This window comes from Lissotriton vulgaris, chromosome 2_1 (assembly GCF_964263255.1).
Source record: "Lissotriton vulgaris chromosome 2_1, aLisVul1.2, whole genome shotgun sequence".
Taxonomy (NCBI): domain Eukaryota; kingdom Metazoa; phylum Chordata; class Amphibia; order Caudata; family Salamandridae; genus Lissotriton; species Lissotriton vulgaris.
This window is the reverse complement of record NC_141687.1, coordinates 982914382-982936039: the sequence shown is the minus strand read 5'-3', so window position 1 is coordinate 982936039 and position 21658 is coordinate 982914382. Positions and strand designations below refer to the sequence as shown.

General features: G+C 45.7%; 1 protein-coding gene across 1 annotated transcript in view; it reads left to right on the top strand.

The window, feature by feature from the left end:
* LOC147731512 (retinol dehydrogenase 7-like) overlaps positions 1–20836 on the top strand; it is a 251079-nt gene extending 230243 nt beyond the window's left edge. Inside the window, exon 6 of the mRNA XM_086956557.1 lies at positions 20564–20836. Coding sequence (XP_086812683.1) covers positions 20564–20814 — 251 coding nt within the window. The 3' untranslated portion in view covers positions 20815–20836. The remainder of the gene's footprint in view (positions 1–20563) is intronic.
* The last annotated feature ends 822 nt before the right edge of the window (positions 20837–21658 follow it).

Below are 21658 nucleotides of genomic sequence, written 5' to 3'. Positions count from 1 at the left end.
GTGCCAGTATCATAAGGAGTGTGCGGTTTCTTCCAGGAGACACGTTTCACCAATTATGAAGAGAATATGGCTGAACGGAGGTTCCAGTCCACAAGATGGTATTTGGTGGCCAAAGATCAGCAGATGAAAACACTTCCAGGCAGTGCCAGCAGCTGCTTAATGGGTGTTGCAGGGGTGATAAACAAAAATCTTACCTGCAAGCGGTCCGCCCCTTCCATTCCTCACGCAGGAAGCACACAGGCTTCCCCAGCCAATGACAACGCTGCTGTCACCGGCATGACAGCAGCATCGTGATTGGTCTGAGCGCTGTGGTTCGGCGCTCAGATAGGTAATATGAGCCTGTGATTGTTCTCCACCCAGGCTGTGCAATACAGCCGGTGGAAAACATGCAAAGTGCGCATGACTGGCCAGCCCAAACCGTCATGAATACTTAGAATGTGCTCACCATTCCTCCCCCTGGCCCCCACTCTGGCCAGTCCCGCCCAGCACCTAAGCAGGAACAGAAAAAAAAAATTATAATAACATTGCGTTATTATCATTTTATTATTCCTTTTTAAAATGCTCAGAGAGCAGTGGAGCGACACTCCTCTGCCTTAGCGGAGGAGCCGCAGCTGCTTCCAGGGCAAGATAGGAAGAGCACTCTAGGTATGAGAGCTCTTCTGTGGCGGCTGGAGTAGAGACAGGATCGGAGGCCCAGTTCCTAGAGTATTCTTGTCTGGCAACAGCTATTGGTGGGTTACTTTCACTCTGTGCCGTTCCACCACTGATTTACAACCCTGCATTTGAATTTTTTCCTCGCTCCCACTTTCGTCCTCTAGGCCCTGTAGAAGAAGCTTCACCACTTCACTACTTTCCATCAGGGTCAACAGTGTCTTTTGTCTCAGCAGCGAGTCCCTACTTTCTTGTCTTGTGTCCCTCAACTGTATCAAGGTAGCTCGGGGGCTAGTCACAGTTGTGTTTTTCCTGTTGGTGGGAATGCAGTCTGTGAATGTGGATATGTCTTTTGGTATGCAATTTGTACTTGTATGGTTAGACTTCAAAATGCGCTCACCTAATGTCTGCCATGCTTCCGGCATTCCCTCAGATCGCCAAACCACAGCAGCTCATCGGCATCCTGGCACCAAGATCCACTGAGGAGTTGCCAGCAGCAGTAGTATCTATCTCTTCTCTCTCATTTACCCCTTTTCCCATTGGAAGTCATCCTATAGACTTGACCATAACAGGCTTTGAATGCCTTTATCACAGAGGTGATAGTGGGATGTATGTGTTTAATACAGAGTCTGTCCAATGCATGAGCTGGATCCTGATACATTGTGAATGGGAAATAGGCAAACACACTTTCAATGTCTTTCTATTGACAATTTTACAGCTATCTTAATATTTTCCTTTTGAACTGCAATTACGAGTTTTTGCTTTTATTCAGTAGCGGTCGGTGGTTGGAGTAGCTGCCGGGCGGTGACATGGGGAGGGGGAGGGGCAGGGTGGATGGTAGTAATCTATGGATTACGGAGGATTACAGGTAAGTAAACATATAAATAAATAAAACAAATGTCGGTGCGTGCACTGCATCGCATTTGGGGATGCAGTGCGCGCAACGAAATTCGTTTTATTTATTTATTTGTTTACTTACCTGTAATCCTCTGTAATCCATTGATTACTACCCCCCGCCCTGCCCCTCCCCCTCCCCACGTCACCGCCCGGCAGCTACTCCCACCACCGACCGCTACTACTTTTATTCTCCCATTTCTACCGATCTTTTTGGGTCTCTTTTTATTTATCAAACATTACCATCCCAGAGGCAAACATTGATTTTCTGGTACCGCTCCAAAAGATAGTGGGCCATATGTATCATTATATTTTGCAATCGCGAAAGCTCGATTTGCTATATTCGCCTGTTTGAGAATGCAAAATAGCATTCAAAGATGTATGAAAGGCTTTGGAAGTGCATTTTAGGTAATCAATTTTTTTTGCGATTACCTGAAATTGCATCTACAAATAGGGAATCACAATTTGTGAATCTCTGAGCACATGCACCAAGCATTTTCTAAATGCTAACTTTGCATTTAGGAAATGCTATTACCATCAACTCCAAGTCAATGGTAAACATGTGCCATTTTAGAAAATGCTAACAAAATGCATTTTTCAAAGTGCCATGTAGCGCACACATGCTCCTAGGGCTTTACATGTGCACATTTGTTTGGGGTGCTTCAGGGTGGCCTTAGGCCCCCAGGCACCCTTGGTTTTGCATAACCTAATTTATGATTACCAATGAGTTATCGCAAATTAGCTAATTCTAAACCATTCACACCTATGTGCCTTGTGGCCCATAGGAAAGAATGGAGTCGTATTACCTAATAGCGATTACCTATTTACCGAATCACTATTTGGTAATCTTAAGAAATTGCTATATCTTTAGTGATTCCTTACATACATTGCATTTTGCGATTACAAATAGAGATTTGGTAAAAATTGCTATTTGGTATTCGCAAAATGATATTTTGATACATGTGGTCCAGTAGATCAGGATGGAGGGCCAGCGGTATGTGCAATAATTTCACAGAAAGAAACAAACACTGCAAAAGTGCATAGGTCTGGCTTTATTCTATTTATGAAAGTAGATGTTCATTGATTGGTGCATTTGTATGGATGGTTATGTGGTTGGTTGGTTAATTGTGAGAATAAATCAATTGTTGAGGGATGAGTGAGCGCTTAGATGAGTTAGTGTATGGATAATTAATGAGTAAGTGAGTGTGTGCTTTGATGGATGAGTGAATGGTTGAAAACCTAGATGGTTAATAAGTGAACACATGAATGAAAGCATTCAAATTACAACAACCATAAAGTCTTAGACCTCAGACAAACATTGTGAGAGGGTTATAAAAATGCAAAGAGCTACAAATCGTATGCCAGTCAAGGATTACAAATAATTAGAAAATGTTACATGAGGACGGGTGTACCAGGAAATCAGCCACACCTGCTAATCACAGAAACCCCATAGAAAAGACAGCCGTTGAGTCAGGCGTGATGCAGCAGCCATCTTAGGTGAGAATTGAATGTACGCTTATGCTATGCTGGAGGAGCAACAAGTGCCAGCCTCACAATAACTGTAAAGACAAGGGAAATCCTCTCATGATAGTGACAGGCCTGCTTTTTAGATGAGGCATTGGTCGAAGGAGCTGGAATGCATGAGGGCCACTTTATGCTTTCTTAAATAGTCATGTGTAAAAAGTAGAAATTTATGAAATTCCTCTGGTTGATCTACCACTTAATAGTTTCTCAAAGAAATGCCTGATGAAGACAGCACAAGGAAAACAGTGCCATAATGGAGTTATCCCAAAAACGCTATCTGTAGCCAGACATAAAAACTGGTCATAAAAGTTCAAAAGATTTTTCTCTTGTCAAATCTGGTTGAATTAAATTGGAATACTGTCTAGTAACTTCCATTATGTTTTCAAATCTGCTGGCATCTTTCTACTATCTCTTACTTAAACAAGAAAGCCTTAAGAATTTATCTGACTGGATCACCAAATGCACAAACAGAGTCGCCCTCATGAAGCCAGTCAGAACCAGTAGAGCCTCGGGACAAACCAGCTGGTACACAACAGGACTCAGAACCATCAAACGCAACTGCAAACAAGTAGAAAAACTATGGCGTACCACCAAAGACCCCACTGACTGGGCCGCCTTCAAATCAGTCTAAAAAAAAAAACACCAACGAATGAAGGACACTAAATGTGATGCCCTCACAGACCACATCAAACTGGGTGCTAACTACACTAATGAACTTTTCAACATAATCAGAGAGTTCTTCTGTCCGTCAGCCACCAAGAATACAATCCACCCTTCCCAAGAACTCTGCGACACCTTGTCAGACTACTTCCACATCAGGATAGCCACCATCTACAGCCACTTTGGTCCTCAACTCACCAACTTCGACCTAAACAACCTCCACCCACCTACGGATGCCAGCCACTCGATCACCTCATGGAATTCACTCACCATGCAGATCACCACAGACATCATATCCTCCATCCATTGTGGAACCCCCATGGATCCATGCCCCCCACCATCTCTTCAACTTTGGAACTTAAAGAAATCAGTGCAAAACTCACGAACATCCTCAACACTTTCATCACCACTACTGCCTTCCCCAACAGATGAAAACACACAGAAGTCTGACCCTCCTGAAGAAACCCTCTGCCAACCCCATAAAACGTATAAATTACTACCCCATCTCGCTGCTCCCTTTCCCCACCAAAGTCCTCAAGAAAGGTGAACAACCACCAGCTCACTGAACACCTAGAAAAGACCAACCTACTCGAAGCCTCCCAATCTGGCTTCACTGCTGACTACAGCACAGAGGCCGCCCTGATCACCACCACTAATGACATCAAATCCTTCCTTGACCGGGATGGACCAGCAGCTCTGATCCTCCTTCACCTCTCAGCGGCATTCAACACTGTATGCTACCACACCCTCCTTAAAAAACTCAACGCATCGGTGTTGAGGGGGATGCCCTCAGATAGATCACATCCTTCCTCACAGGACAAACTCAAGGAACCCAATCTACCACCCTTTACCTCAAAACTCAAATGTATCATCTGCAGTATACCCCAAGGATAGTTCCTCAGCTCCACCCTGTTCAACACCTACATTACACCCCTCACTGACATCATCAGAACCCAAAGACTCAGCATCATATCCTATGCAGACGACACCCAACTCATCCTCAACTCATCCTCTGACTCACTGAAGACCCCTTAACCATTAAAACAAACTTCCAGAACACCATGACCAGAGTCACCAACTGGATGAGGACCAACTGCCTGAAGCTCAAAACAGACAAGACAGAAATGATGATCTTCAGGAAGAACACCTCCCCGTGGGGCGACACCTGGTGGCCCTCAAGTTCAGACCCACAGCAACAGACCACGCCCGCAATCTTGACATCATCGTCAGCAGCAATCTCACCATGCAGCACTAAATCAATGTTGTTTCTACACAATCCACATGGTCTGAAAAATCTTCAGATGAATATTATGCTCCTCTTGCTCCTCAGGGTCCGGATCATGCTATAAGGGTTCCACTTCCAGATCGTTCCGAACTCAACATGATATTCACTGAGTTCAAGACAGATCTGGCAGGGGATAAAGGACGGGAAGGGACAGCAGGGACAAAAGATCTGAAAGACACAAGCAGACAATATTAGCACTCTCACTCCCCCCCAAATGCTACACTCATTAGGTCTCGCTAGGCAAATAAGTACCTTCAATGCAGATCCTCTGCCAAATCAAAAATGAATAATCAACACTCAGATCCACTACAAGTTCAACGGATCTGTTCCTGCACCTAGTGACTCCTGATTACTTCATCAGAAGAAATTGTCATTCAAAATAACCCTTCTCGAGTAGTCTCTTGTAAATACCAGTTTATGTTGTACTCTATTCAAGTCACTAAACAGTGTACTGTGGCTTCCACGGTGTAACAACCGCCGCCTTTACAATCACACAGTGTAGCGCTCCTCCTCTCAGGGGAATCAACACGCTTCCTCAGAAATGACTAACATGTCTTTTTCCCACAACCGCACTTCACAACGCGTGTGGAAGCAACACGAGTCTTCTACCTCACCAGCAGCCTTCTACGGCTATAGACACTTACAGCCTTATTCATGAAGGGGCCGTTTTGCGAGCCCCTAATAGCGAATCATAGCGATTCGCTATTAAGGACTCGCAAAACGGTAATCATGTAGGAATCGCATAATAAAATGCGATTCCTACTGATTCCTTATTTGCGATTAGAAAATTGCTAATCGCAAATAAGGAATAACTCGCCATTCATTCCTATGGGCCAAAAGGCCCATAGGAATGAATGGGGAGTATTCCTTATTTGCGATTAGCAATTAGCTAATCGCAAATAAGATTGCGATTTGAAGGGTGCCAGGGGTGTCCACAGGACACCCTGTAGCACGCCTCAAATGATCTGTGACACAGGTGTTGCACACACACATGTCCAAAGGACATGTGTGTGTGTAACATGCAACTCAGAAAAATGCATTTAAATGCATTTTTCTGAGTTTTCGCAATTTACCACGAGGTCTGACCTCGCGGTAAATTGCGCCTAGAAATAGCGAAATCGCAAATTGAAATAGGATGTTGAATAGCATTTAAGGAATCTCAAATAGAGATTCCTTAAATGTCATTTCCTCGCACATTTGCGACATCGCAATTAGCGATTTTTGCTTTTGGGATGCTGAATCCCAAAAGCAAAAATCGCACTCGCAAAGGGCCGGATTCTCAGAATCCGGCCCTTTGCGAGCCGATTTAGCCTTCATGAATAAGGCTGTTAATTACAGCCGTACTTTATCCGCCCTCTTTACTTCAAGAGGCGGGGTTGAGAAAGGTCGCGGAGTCCGTTGACTTCACGGCTTCGCCCTTTGGAGTTTAAACAGTCCACCGGTTTAGTTAGTTCGAGAGACAGAGTATTAGACTCCTCTCTCCCTACCTGACAGCGAGAGAACCTCGGGTCCAGAATGAGCGGATCCTCGCTCTGGTTCCTTCAGATGGTACAAACAGTCTCACGGCTGGGGTAGCTTCCCTTGCCTTTCCAACCTAAGTCTCGGGATTGAAACGAAATACGCACACGCCCTGGTGCGCGCTTCCTTCATTTAATGACTCCTCCTCTCCCTGAGCCTTCTGGAACTCGTAGTTCTGCTAGTGCACTCCGTTTCCTTTCTTCTTGGCAGGCGCATTAGCTAGATCATGACAGTACGCCCCCTGTCCCAGCGCCTTCTAGAACCCGGCTAACCCGGATGCTTCACGTAGAAGGAACGAACCGCCCTGGGGGCATGCACTTCGCTGCATGGTTCCCAGGAATCTTCCTCCTCCGAATATCCCTTCCAGGACACCAGGAACCACAACCGACCTCTGCGATACTGGGAGTCTCGAATCCTCCGCACCTCGTACTCCACTCCATCTGCCGTGACTATGGGGGGAGGGGCTCTCCTCCTTCCGGTTTCAACAAACCACAGGGGAACACAGGGTGTATCCTGAGGCTACCTGGCAGACGAAGCTTGTAAGCCACGGGGTTCACTCTCCTCACCACCTCCTACGGGCCAATGAACCTAGGATGAAAAACACTCCTGAGTTTGAAACGAATGTTCTTGGTGGACAACCACACTCTGTCCCCCACCTTGTATTCGGGTCCATCCACCCTCCGATGATCCGCCCATGTCTTATACACCATCTTTGCCTTCCGGAGGTGTCCAGCCAGTTTCCGATGTAAGGCTAACAGAGTCTTCATGCGGGCTTGGACCGGGGGTTGATTGCCCACTTCTGCCGGGACCTCCACTGGAAGGATCTTGGCGACATACCCGAAATTTGCCATGAAGGGCGAGACTCCTATGGAGCAGTGTACCGCGTTGTTGTACGATAGCTCGGCCAACCACAACATTGAGACCCACGACTCCGAGTAGCACCTCAAATACTTCTTTAGAGTCTGATTAAGAGGCTCTGTTTGCCCGTCAGTCGGAGGATGGAACGATGTGGAAACAGCTGCCTCGATTTGTAATGCCTTACACCATGTCCTCCAGAAGCTAGCCACGAACTGAGGTCCCCGGTCCGACACTATAACCGCTGGCAAGCCATGAAGACGGACAACCTCACTCAAGATCAACTGCGCTGTCTGTCCTGCCGTTGGTAAATTCCTACAAGGCATGAAGTGCCCCATTTTTGTCAGGCTGTCCACCACTACCAACACCGCAGATTTGCCCGTTTCGGAGGGCAACCCGGTGATGAAGTCCAGACTGATGGTGTGCCAAGGATAAGACGGCATGGGAAGCGGCCTGAGTTTTCCTCTGGCCTTTCTGTGATCCGATCTTCCTCTGGCACACTTCTCGCATTCTGATATCCATTTCTTGGCCTTAGCAGTCATGGATTCCCACCAGAAGTGTCTTTGCAGCAGCTCCGTAGTTTTTGATATTCCCGGATGTCCTGCTAATGGAGACTGGTGACACCATTGAAAAGCCTTCTTTTGTAGCACCTGGGTAGGCAGATACAACTTGTCCTTATAGAATGGTAGACCTTCCCTTATTATCCTTCCTTCTTCGCCTTTTTCCCATTTTTCCCATTGTTCATGAGAACGATTCTGACGTATCTCTGTGAGGAACTCCTCCGCTCTCGCTATACAGATTACCTTTTCCTTAGGAATGATTGACATAGGAGCATGTCTTTCCTGATTATCGGTGCTTTCCTGTCGTGACAAGGCGTCTGCCTTGCGATTGTCCACTCCTGGACGGTATGTGATGTGGAAGTCATATTCCGCAAAGAAAAGAGTGGCACCCCTGATTAATCTAATTGCCTCCCGTAATGTAAGCACAGTTGCATACGCAGACGACACCCAACTGGTCCTAGTTCTGGATGATGATACAGATAGGGCCGAACAGGTCCTGAAAGAGTGTCTGACTGCGACTTTCAATTGGATGCATGATAACCATCTTAAATGCAACTCTGCCAAAACAGAGATCCTTCCATTCGGAAAAAACAATATCTTCTCCCCACACACTTGTTGGCCGTCGGATGCGGAAGCCCCCCCAAACACCATCAGTGCAACACGAAACCTAGGCATAAAATTCGACGACATGCTATCCTTCAAACAACAAACGAAGGAAGTTGCTGCCGTTTGTTTTAACATCATCAAAGGCCTTCGTAAATTCTTTGACTACCTGCCTTTGCCTGCCCGTCGCACAGTAGCAATTGCTCTTATTACATCGAGAATTGACTACTGTAACAGTCTGTATGCAGGGGTGGCAAAATCTACCCTGCATAAACTACAGATGGTTCAAAATACGGCGGCCCGGCTGGTTTTGAGATGGCCTAGAAGGTCATCAGCATCAGCCGCCTTGGACATGTTGCATTGGCTCCCCATCCAGAAACGTATATTATTCAAAATCCTCCTGATTACATTTAGAGGCTTTCATAAGCGCGGCCCATATTTCACAGATACCATCCGAACAGAGAACTCAGGTCAGCTACGGCCAACTTAATGTCCATCCCTAAGTTTAGACTGGCCACCAAGGGCGGAAAATCACTGGCAGTCCTAGGCGCTAAAGCCTGGAATATACTTCCGGCTCACCTCCGAGCAACCTCATCAGAAAAAAGCTTTAAAAAATTACTAAAAACTTGGATCTATGGATTGGCCGGATCAAAGTGCAAAACCTTTGTCTAAATGACACCTAAAGCTCAGTTAAAACCACCTGACAATCTATTAGCAATGAAGTCACAGTGCCAAGATGCTTCCTGGAGTGTTCGTGCGCTATATAAAAACCCCCAAACATCAAACATCAACACCTCATCTGCCTCTGGGTGAGGTGTCTGGCTGATTGCATGTACTGCAGATTCCGGTGATCGGTGTACACCGTGACTTGATGACGGGCTCCCAGCAGGTAAGGTCTCCATTCTTGGAAGGCCTATTTGAAGGAAAGGAGTTCCTTCTCTGCTATGGTGTAATTACTCTCTGCTGAGTCCAACTTCTTAGACAGGTATGCCACCGGGTGTAGCCGACCCGTGTCCTTGTCCCTTTGGGAAAGAACCGCCCGATGGCTGTGTCGGATGCGTCAGCCTCCACTATGAACAGAGCCTCCAAGTTTGGGTGTCTAAGAATCGGAGCCGACGTGAAAGCTTTCTTCAATACTCCAAAAGCTCTCTCTGCCTCCATGTCCCAATGGAACACAGCTCCTTTCCTCAGCAATCTTGTGATGGGACTTGCCTTTAATGAGAACCCACTGATAAACCTTCTGTAAAAGTTTGCAACCCCAGGAAACTCTGTACCTCACGAACATTCTTAGGATTAGGCCAGTCTAACACAGCTCTTACCTTGCGCCCAGTCATACATAACCCTGCAGGACTTAGGTTTACCCCCAGGAACTCTACCTCCGTTACTCCGAACTCACACTTGCTTAACTTGCAAAAGAGGGCCTGTTGTTGGCGCCTTTCTAACACCTCACACACATGTCGATAGTGATCCTGTGTCCTGCTGGAGTAAATCAGTATATCATCCAGATACACGATAACTGAGACATCTACCAGCTCAGCCAACACCTCGTTCAGAAAGTACTGGAATGCCGCCGGGGCATTGCACAGCCTGAACGGGATTACCAGATACTCGTATAACCCATACCTGGTCTTAATGCGGTTTTCCACTCGTCTCTGTGTCTTACTCTCACCAAGTGGTATGCTCCTCTTAGGTCTAATCTAGTGTAGATCACACCTTCGCGTACCTGGTCTAACAACACATTAATGAGTGGCAGCGGGAGAAGTGTGGCTCACTGGTTAGAGGAGGCAGACCTGGAAGCAGAGGTCAGCCCGGGACCAGGGTTCAATTCACGGCTCGGCGGGGTCTTGAGTCCTAAAATGTCCATGGACTCGACAATTCTCGCTCCGGTGCCTACTCGATTCACGGGTTCACACTCTGCGACTCTGAGCAAGCCCTCAGATCCCCGTTTGCTTTTGATATAAAAAACAAAGGGGAGGCCGCCGGAGACCTGGAAGGACGAATAAACCCCAACTTGATATATTCGTCTAAATACGCTCTGAGGTGCCTTGTTTCTGGCTCGGACAAGGCATAAACTCGTCAAGACGGAAGCACACTGTCGTCAATCAAGTCTATTCTACAGTCATACCTCCTATGTGGGGGAAGGGCCTCAGCCGTTGTCTTACTAAACACTTCCACAAATCTCTGGTATTCGTCGGGAAGTTGTACCTCTTGTTCTACCACCGTTGCCACACACCAGGATGCAGCCAACGCCGTGGCTATGGACTCTCCTCCTCTCAAGCAATGTACCTTGCAAAGCTCGATGTAAACTTTACCACTCTATCTGCCCAGTTTACTTCAGGATTATGTTTACAAAACCAAGGCATACCCAAGATTAATTCGTACTGTGGAGCGTCTATGATGTTGAGCACTATGTCTTCCTCATGATGCTTCCCTTCTCCCGGCAGTGTCAACCTCAAAACCTCAGTTTGTGAGGTAATCAGGCCAGATTTCAGCGGCTTTCCATCTACCGCCACCACCTCCTCAGGTACCTCCCTGACTACGACCCCTACTGACAGCATCTTGACTAAGCCGCTATCTATGAAATTGTCTGTTGCTCCTGAATCCAACATAGCCCGAACCTCGTGAACCCGTGAACCCACTACCATGCTCCCTTGCAACACTATATGGGCTTCGGTGGCTGAAGGGAGGTCAGAAGCAAGTGAGGGTATCTTCATCCCTGGTTTTTTGCTAAAACTTGGGCTCTCGGATATTCCCCCTTCTGCTCCTAGACTGGACACTGCTGCTCTTTGTGGCCGAAAGGGAGGGTTCTGTGTCTTAGGCTTGGAAGGACAATCATGCACGTAGTGGCTCCTCTTCCCACAGTACATGCACAGACCCTGTGTGCGCCTGTTCTCCCTTTCAGTGCGAGATAACGGAGCCCTTACCGCCCCTAGTTCCATAGGCTCGTTTCCCGCATCACTAGGTGTAGTCTCCTTTTTAAGTCCACTATCAGTACCTCTGTCTTGAATACGCCATCCAGACGCAAGGAGAGGTTAACTAAATCCGCGCAAGTGCGGGGTTGGGGATCGATCCTGGCTATCACGTCCTTTAGCTCTCCGTTTAGCCCCTGATAAAACAACAACATGCGTTTTTCCTCGGGCCAAGCTGCCTCAGCTACCAATCTGTTAAAGTTGGTGATGTATGTGACTAAGTTCCCCCTCCCCTGTTGCAGTGATAACAACTCCTTGTCTGCGCTAAAGGAGGTCGTCCTTCTATCAAACACACCCTCAAACGCTTTTTTAAACGCGTCCCAGTCTGATAGTACTACGTCGTTATTGCGGACTAACGGGACAGCCCAATTAGCAGCATCCCTACTAAGGTATGAAATAGCAAAAGCCACCCTTGAATGGTTAGTGGGAAATGAAGACGGGCGACATGAGAAATGCATTTTGTGTAAGGAACACTTGGACTTTGTGTGGATCACCAGTGTATCTCTCTGGAGTGGCTAAGGGTATGGGTGGTGCTACTGAGACCTGTATAGGGTGCAACGCTGCTGAGCTAAAATCAAAAGGATTACGGGCGGTTCTGTCCACTCTTTCTCTTAGGGCCGCAGTTTCGAATCTAGATGACGCTAACTCCTGTTGCAAGGCCTCTAAGGCTAACATCACCTCATCATTCGTCGCCATTATAGTCACCACCCGACCGGGAGGAGCGACCTATTCTTGGGTGCGTAATTCTGTTATGCTCCTCTTGCTCCTCAGGGTCCGGATGATGCTATAAGGGTTCCACTTCCAGATCGTTCCGAACTCAACATGATATTCACTGAGTTCAAGACAGATCAGGCAGGGGATAAAGGACGGGAAGGGACAGCAGGGACAAAAGATCTGAAAGACACAAGCAGACAATATTAGCACTCTCACTCCCCCCAAATGCTACACTCATTAGGTCTCGCTAGGCAAATAAGTACCTTCAATGCAGATCCTCTGCCAAATCAAAAATGAATAATCAACACTCAGATCCACTACAAGTTCAACGGATCTGGTCCTGCACCTAGTGACTCCTGATTACTTCATCAGAAGAAATTGTCATTCAAAATAACCCTTCTCGAGTAGTCTCTTGTAAATACCAGTTTATGTTGTACTCTATTGAAGTCACTAAGCAGTGTACTGTGGCTTCCACGGTGTAACAACCGCCGCCTTTACAATCACACGGTGTAGCGCTCCTTCTCTCAGGGGAATCAACACGCTTCCTCAGAAATGACCAACAGATGTCTTTTTCCCACAACCGCACTTCGCAACGCGTGTGGAAGCAACACGAGCCTACTACCTCACCGGCAGCCTTCTACGGCTATAGACACTTAATTACAGCCGTACTTTATCCGCCCTCTTTACTTCAAGAGGCGGGGTTGAGAAAGGTCGCGGAGTCCATTGACTTCACGGCTTCGCCCTTTGGAGTTTAAACAGTCCGCCGGTTTAGTTAGTTCGAGAGACAGAGTATTAGACTCCTCTCTCCCTACCTGACGGCGAGAGAACCTCGGGTCCAGAATGAGCGGGTCCTCGCTCCGGTTCCTTCCGATAGTACAAACAGTCTCACGGCTGGGGCAGCTTCCCTTGCCTTTCCAACGTAAGTCTCGGGATTGACACGAATTACGCACACTCCCTCCCTGGTGCGTGCTTCCTTCATTTAATGACTCCTCCTCTCCCTGAGCCTTCTGGGACTCGTAGTTCTGCTAGTGCGCTCCGTTTCCTTTCTTCTTGGCAGGCGCATTAGCTAGATCATGACAATAAATCCCTGTCAACACCAGAAAGAACGTCACTTAGGGCCTCGTAACGGGCGGGCTGAAATACAGAAAATCACTCTTCACCAGTATCACCTCTCAACTCCTCAAAAGACTCCAGACAATATAGAACCCAGCAGTCAGACTCATTCTCACCTTCCCCAAATGAACCTATATCACTCGCCACCTCATGAACCTCTATTGTCTTCCCCTACAAAAGAGATGTCAGTTCAAGATCCTGACACACACCTATGGGACCATACACGACCAGGGACCAGTATAAATCAACTACCGTCTGAAATTTCACCAGCCCGCCAGACATCTGTGCTCCGCCTCCCTAGCCCTAGCACATAACCCCTGCATCCGCCGAAGCCACAGTGGAGGTTATTCTTTTGCCTCCCTCGCTGCCAAGGCCTGGAATTATCTACCCCATCACCTACGTACATCACCTTCCCAGGGGCGTAACACAGGCCCCCGCAGACCCCGCAGTGCGGGGGGGCCTCGGGCCCCCACGCTCCAGACAGGGGCCCCTCACTCAACCCAACAAGCCTCATGTCTGACTCTGTGTGCGCACGCCATACGAATCATTTAATTCATGATTGAAGTTCAATCATAAATTAAATGGTGCGCACGCCACGGCCAGCCGCACAGCATCTTCATTATGTATTGGTCCCGACGTGCCTCCAATTGGTTATTAATAGTGGAGTGGTGGTGCACACGCGCATGCCCAGGCCCCAGCTGGGCGGGGCCACCAGGGACTTTCACTTCTTGCTGCGCGTGCCGAGGGCCAAGATGATGAATTCAACAGTTGAAATGAAATAAAAGCGGACCTGGGAGGCCCCTGGAATTGCTTCCGCTTCACAGGTAAGGCTTTGGCAGTGGATGATGTGTGGCTAAGTTTCGACCTCTCTAACACTCAGCAGTCAGGGCGCAGCAGCATGGATTGAAAGCAGCTAGGCCGCACAGATCTGTAACTTTCGCCAGCCAGCAGGACGCTTGTTGAATTATGAAGACTGGGCGCGTGGGGCTCGTGCTACGCCACTGACTCCAGCTTGGCTGAGAGGCTCACATTTTGGGGGCCTCCGGAGTGCTATGGAGTTGGGGAGGGTCGTTCCCTGGTTCCACAGCACATTTTCTCTTTTTTTAATGAATTTTGGGTACTCTGTTTCCGCCCATGCTGTGCACTTTTTGTTTTGTTTGTTTTCCTATGAATTCTATTTCTTGGTGTTCAAATTGGTAATGTTTTTTTTGTTGAGGAATCCAATAGAGAGCCTGTTATGGATTGGTGGTTAAAGTCTAGTGGGGCGTGGAGTGAGCCCACAGAGCAGCAACAGTGTGCCAAGAATGATAGAGATATATTCGGGGAAGTGGATGGGCCTGGAGTGTAGCAAATTGTCGCCGGAGTCATATGGGAGAGAGTGGGACACACATGGGAAGGGAAGGACATTGTGGGTCGGAAGGGGAGGATCCATGTGGGATGTCATATCTAATAAGCGTTGGCAAAGCCAATAGGTCTGACGTTGGTTGCAGAGCTATTGACTGTGCCAAAGTATGTTTCTTTTGCTGTAGTTTATTGTGACTTTGTTGTTCCAAGATGGCTAGTGGAGGCTGAGAAAAGAGAGACATGAAGAAATCATTGAAATACGAAGGGATGTAAATGCAGTGGGTGGACAGTGGTGTATGAGAGACATTGAGGCACTGCAGGGTGTGGATGCAGCGAGTGGACAGTTGTGTATGAGAGACAATGAAATGCAGGGTGTGGGTGCAGTGGGTGGACAGTGGTGTATGAGAGACAATTGAGTGCTGCAGGGTGTGGGTGCAGTGGGTGGACAGCAGTGTATGGGAGACAATGGGATACAGGGTATAGATGCAGTGGCTGGACAGCGGTGTGTGAGAGACAATGAAGTGCAGGGTGTAAATACAGTGGGTGGACGGCGGTGTATGAGACAGTGAGGTGTAGGTACAGTGGGTGGACAGTGGTGGATGAGAGTCAGTGAGGTGCTGCGGGGTGTGGATACAGTGGATGGGCAGCGGTGTACGAGAGAATGAAATACAGGGTGTAAATACAGTGGGTGGACAGTGGTGAATGGAAGACAATGAAATACTACAGGGCGTAGATGGGCTTGGACTACATAGACCATGAATTGGCATGGGGCAGGGAGTAAATGCGGTGGGCTCTGAAGTCGTGACCTCGGCTGTCCTGCAGGGAGCTGTGCGCCAGTGCCCCATAGCCTATTGCAGACCCTGCATCTCGCATATGGGTCAAGCTGTTTTTGTTGTCTGTGATGTCTTCCTTACTTTTCTAGGTGGGTAGCCATTCCAGGATGGTTGATATGCATTTGACCTGTGGAGGGGTACAGGCGACATGTGGGTTACCTTGTGTACTGTGAGGGGGCTGTGATGGGAGTGGGTAGACTGTTAGAGACAGGCAAGGAAGCCATTCATGTCTTGTTCTCTCTTTTCCATAGTACCTGCGACATGCCTTTGTGTGGAAAGGGCTATCACTGGCTAGAGAGGGGAGCTTGTCGCGGCCGCTAGTGAGATTCTGCAGAGCTGCCCCATTTCAACACCAGCGATGTTCCATGATTGTGTACTTGATAGATGGAATGACATGACATAGTGTTGGCCCTGCCATGGTGGTGGTACATGTCGGCCCAATGTGCTCATCCATGTTATGGTGGTGCCCCGGCCGGGTGGAACGCGGGCCCTGGCATAATAGTGGTGGTTCCTGTCTGATTGCGTGGTGGTGCACAGCCCTCGTGCTAGCTTCAGCTTGATGGTGGTGGTTCTTGGCATGGCATTGGTGCATATGACATGCAACTTTGACACATAGATGTTCAGGGCAGAGTCTATCCATGTGTTGCAGTGGTTCATGCCAGTGGTTGAACTTTTTCACAGAGCAGATGACTTCTTGATTTAGGGAATCTGGGTTGTTTTTCAGAATGCAAAGCTAGTGTTTGGTGGCAGGGCGTGTCTGCTTTCATGGACCGACGGGCTGATGTTTTGGAGGCAAATGACTGAATTTGTTTGGAGCTGAGATTTGAGTGGTTGGGGGGCCGACTTGGGAAGGACAGCCCTGGGAACTCCATTTTCACTTTGGTATACTTGCTGTACTCACTTGCTCCTTCGGCTTGGATCTCTGCTTTTCGTGCCACCACTTTTGGGATCCACCGGCCGCCACTGTTGCACGCGCAGCAGGCCCTTGACCTGAGGGCTCCTGACTGAATCCGGAGTATGGGGGGCCCCCTCCATATTCTTTGCAGGGGGGCCCCCTCAAGTTTCGTTACGCCACTGCACCTTCCCTGGTGAATTCAGAAGGGGACTCAAGACCCGGCTTTTCGAATAAGACCAGTGAGACCTCAGCGCCCGGATACCCACAGGGGTGAAGGGCTGTGTTTATAAATAATGAATGATTGACGGAGTGCCTTGATTACCAAGTAATTCGGAAATGTCTTTATTTCATTGCCTTTTTCAGTTATCAGAGATTAAATGAAATAGTTGCACTAAACGTTTTTTTGCAACACATTGCGCTTTGTAACGAATGCATTTAAAATAATCCTGACTCCTGCTGTTTTAAAACTACTCATTAGGCACAGTAAGGCAGTGCACGATAGAGAGAAATGTTTGTTCATATTCACATCTTCAAGCCACATTGTCTACAGTTTTGACAATATATAAGCAGGCAATATATATTTCAGGCTCCTCAATTGCCAGAGAAGAATCTGTCCCAGTTTGAGTTATAAAAAGACTGTTAGGATTGAAATGTATATCATTTGCTTCAGTACTGCTGAAGACTATTTATCTTGACTACCTTTCTTAAATTGCCTATGAACATAGATTTGCTCAGAAATTCTGCTTGTCAGTTTTTTTGGCCAAGATGCATCATTTGCACAAAGGAAGTTAGACAGCTGATTGAGAGAGTCAAGTGAATAGGGACATTTTTAAAAGAACATTATATCTTGGCTTTTGTTGAAGTTACATAGCCTAGACCTAATAGGATTTTTCAAGTTAACCCTCCAATGGCATTATGTTTGCTTATTTTAGTGTACACTCTTGATTGCGTAAAAGAAAAGTGTACCCAAACGTGCCCCTTCTAGGCTGCTAAATATCCTAATGCCTTTCAGTGGCTGCCTATTTTGTGTGATAGGCTCACAAACATCTAGAAGTCTAGAGTCCGCTCTTAAAATATGAGTGGGAAGGTTACAATCCACCCGTTATCTAATACTACAGTCTTGCCATGACAATAGCAACAGATATAATGCCCACATGCTTGGGCGGGATATCGGATGAGAAATTGAGCAATATCAACTTCATTGATGGGCGTAGAGGAATAATGTCCTGGAATACAAGAGTATAATACACCGGAATATTTATGCACGATGAAAATACGGTTGTAGCAGCGGCTGAGGTAGGGCACCCAAACCGTTAGGGGTTATGAATATAACCCCAGGTGTATAACCTTTTAGGTGTGTAATACAGAACTGAATGAATTTAAAATTAAGAACCTTAAGGCGAGAGACATTAAGAATTTTGAGCCCTAAGGCAATATTGTTAGCTATTTCATCTTCTGTTGTTTCACCAACTGTGTCCATCCATTGATTTCCCAAATGCTTTAATTATCCAGCTGCCCCTCAAGAAAGAGGTGGTACACCCTGCCAATGATACCATTTTTATAGGTGGCTGAAATCTTCTGATAGTAGAGTATAGTTAAATGTAAAAAATCTTTCTTAGACTTTAAAAAAAGAGTAATATTTTTATGTTAAATATTAATGTAAATTAATGTTATATCTTTATTCAAATTCTGGAACTAAATAAAAAATGATATAGCACTGTAATATTAATTTTGATTTAAATATTTAATTACTTTAAATAAATTATTTAAATCATCTTTCTGTTCCTACAGTAAGAAAATATATTTTCTATCAGGTGCCTATCTTTCAGGCCTTGGTTATCAATAAACACTTACAAATGCATGTATATTTTATGAATGTAAACTTTATTTTGGAATCTTGACTTTTTAAACTATTGTATCTACAGTAAGACTGGGGTGTGATTAGATATTGTAGCCCATAATGGTTAAGTGCAGGAGCACTTTATTGCAAACGTAGTCTAAAAAGTCTCAATAATGAACGACTTTTTAAAAAAAATATGAGTTTAGTCTTTTTAATTATTTGGGAATATCAGCATTGTTCATTTTGAATCATAAGGGAAGTGCACACCGCGTGTAAGCTATTAGTTATTATTAATTCCACACAAATACAAAGTCTGATTTAAACATGCGCCATTTAAGCAAATTCAAAGCTAAAGTTATCATCAGTTCAAATAGAAGGCAGCAATCAATCAAAATAATGTTCAACCAAATAGTTTTATGTGCTAAGTCATTTAACATTCCAAACTGCCACAAATTATATCATACATGTATCCATGATATCCTAAATTTCCTCTAGACTATTAGAAAGCTTTTTAAGTATCACAACTCATTTCTCTTGGTATTCTTCTTCTACATTGTCAATTTCCATAAGTAGACAAGTATAGATTTATAACTTGCCCTGGGTGGAGTTTGCGGAGTTGCACTACGCGAAGCGCAAAAAAAACCTCTGCCGCACTACGCGGAGCTCCGCAAGCGGCAGAGTACAGTAGAAAAATGCAGTTTGCATTGATTGCACAGTGCGGGATGCTTGTCCAGACAATGCAATCATTGCAAACAGTACCATGCACAGTGCAAGCTTACCTTTTCTGCTGCTCAAGTAGATTTTTACTCGAGCCTCAGCTTTCTCAATGCGAACGTACAGTTTTGCAACGCGAGCAGTCGCAAGCATACGCGACCATTCGCAATGAGAAACCTGCCCCCCCACTTTGAGAAATCTCGCCGGGAGGTTTATTTTCCATGGTCGCGCTTGCCAAATTGATATTGGCGATTGCGAACGAGGAAAAATGGCACCGGGAAGTGGATTTTCCTTGCTCGCACTCGCCAACATTATATTGGTGAATGCGAGCGAGGAAAAAAACTCCGCTGAGCGAGGCAGAGTTTTTTGGAACTCCGTGTAACGTAGAGTGCAGGAAACTCCGCAAAATCCGCGAGCGGAGCGGAGTTCACCTCCAAGGGTTATTTATAACATATGTATGAGCTAGTCATTAAAATGAATAATGATCTATCACCAGGACAATTTACAGTTTCCACTTTACTCCTTCAGCAAAACAAATTTGTGGTTTATGTTTACGTATACCTTGTTTTTTTTAATCTAATTATTATTATTTTTAAAATATATTTGCATTTTGTTGTTATTTGCTTTTAGAAGACATGTTTCAAACTTACAGATAACAGTGTACATATATAACATCTGGTGTCAGTTGGCTGTTTCAAACATGATAGTTGGCGTCATTTTCTCTGCTAAGACATGTCAAATTGAACACAATATCAATTTCATATGATTTGAAGATGTCTGCCTATTGTGCCCTCTTTACACTGCATCATGTTTAAAAGTCCAAGAAAGATGCATTTATTATATCCATTGGGATAGCAAGATACTTATCTTGCCATCCGTGATGTTGTTGTTATATCCATGTGTCCGAATGGTATTTCGTATGAATATCTGTACCTGAACATGCAGTTGGAGAGAAAGGATGAAGCAGAATATGATGCAATTATATAATAATCAAACAAACAAACAAAGCCATCATCTAATTGCCACGTCTGGGTCAATGTATTTAGGGTACAGGTAATGCCCATCCGACACATCTGCATCAGGTCCGCCTTTCCATTACCGCAGGGAGTATCTGACAGGATATGAAAGTGGACCACCCCTTCGTCGATGTACATCCCTCCCGAGTGCAGCTCATTGTCCTGTGTTAGTCCTTGATCTATTCTGAGCCGGGAGCGTTGTGTGCCAGGGGTCTGTATCTATGTCTCATGTATCATCTACTTATGAGGATCTGTTTCCCTCCTCCCCCTCTATGCATCACAAATCTGCTAGTATAGTATCCCAATGCTGCGCGATGGGGTATTTGGGTAGTCCAGCTAATTCCTCTTTAAGCAGTGATGTGCTTTCTGCTTGTGCCCACACTATAAGCGATTTTCTCCAACTGTAAACAACAGAGGGGCCTGATGTATACCTTGCTTTATACCAATATTTGTATTATGTTGTTGTAGATACTATAGTGACACTGAATTAAGCGGGAAACTTAAAGAAGACATGTGAACTCGTTTCCTTGAAACATCTGCATTGACTATGACTCTTTTACATTGTATTTTCCCAGATTTGAAGGCTCAAAGGCTGTCAATGAACACCTTGTGCGATGGAGACATTTCTAAAGTTACCTGGTGCATGGAACACGCCTTGAAAGCAAGATACCCCAGGACGCGGTACGGCGCTGGGTGGGACGCCAAGTTCTTCTGGCTTCCCCTCTCCTATGCCCCAGCCTTTGTAGCTGATATCATGCTGAAGTTGGTCTTGCCATCGCCGGCAGCAAGCAAGAAACCAATGTCTAGAAACCAGGTTGATGTGTAAAATCATTGAATGCGGGTTGAGAACCAGGACTGAAAATCTTACAGACTAACAGATTTGTGAAATGTACAACAAATATACAGGTTCAGAGCAGCAAAACCTGCTTGATAAAGAGGCTACTCTGTAAAGTATCACACCTTAAAATGCCACATTTCTAAACAAAAAAATCGAATGACAAGAAAAATAAAAAACTTAAAATATTTACTGTTTTTGCATCTTTTATTTCATTAGGTCGGCGTTGTGTGTGGAGATATATTTTGATTGAACATTCATATTGAATTCAAATCATTGTGTTATAAAACTGCATATTTAATAATTTCTGCTATCAAAATGACTTTCTAGTTTCATTCTTGAATTGAGAATCAAATGTTTTATTGTGTTATGAGAAATGGAACAGTGCAATCGACCCATAAATCGCGTGGTTTATGAAGTTGCTTTTTGCATTCGCATAGGTGGCTTTCGCCCAGATGCAAGCAAGCAAATAAAGCTCCCTCATTAACCACAGAAAATAAGAAGTTGCCCTAGCGGGCACACCTCATCAGATCCCACCTCAAGCTCTATACCGCAAAGCCCGCTCTCCAGCCCATGTGCAGTACCCGCAGCCACTCATGCCCAAACTATATTGTAGCAGTCCAAATTCACATTTCCGTAAACATTATTCATTGGCCTATTCACAAAGGCATTCTAGGTTATGTAAAGTAGTACCCCATTAGTTCTGTTTTACATTTTCATACAACCCATTGTGAATTGGCCACAACACATCTAAAACGGGTGCAAAATAAAAATACTCAGTGAATATTTATATATAATTAATGCAAATAGAAAGGCCTGTGATCTGTTTGTGCGT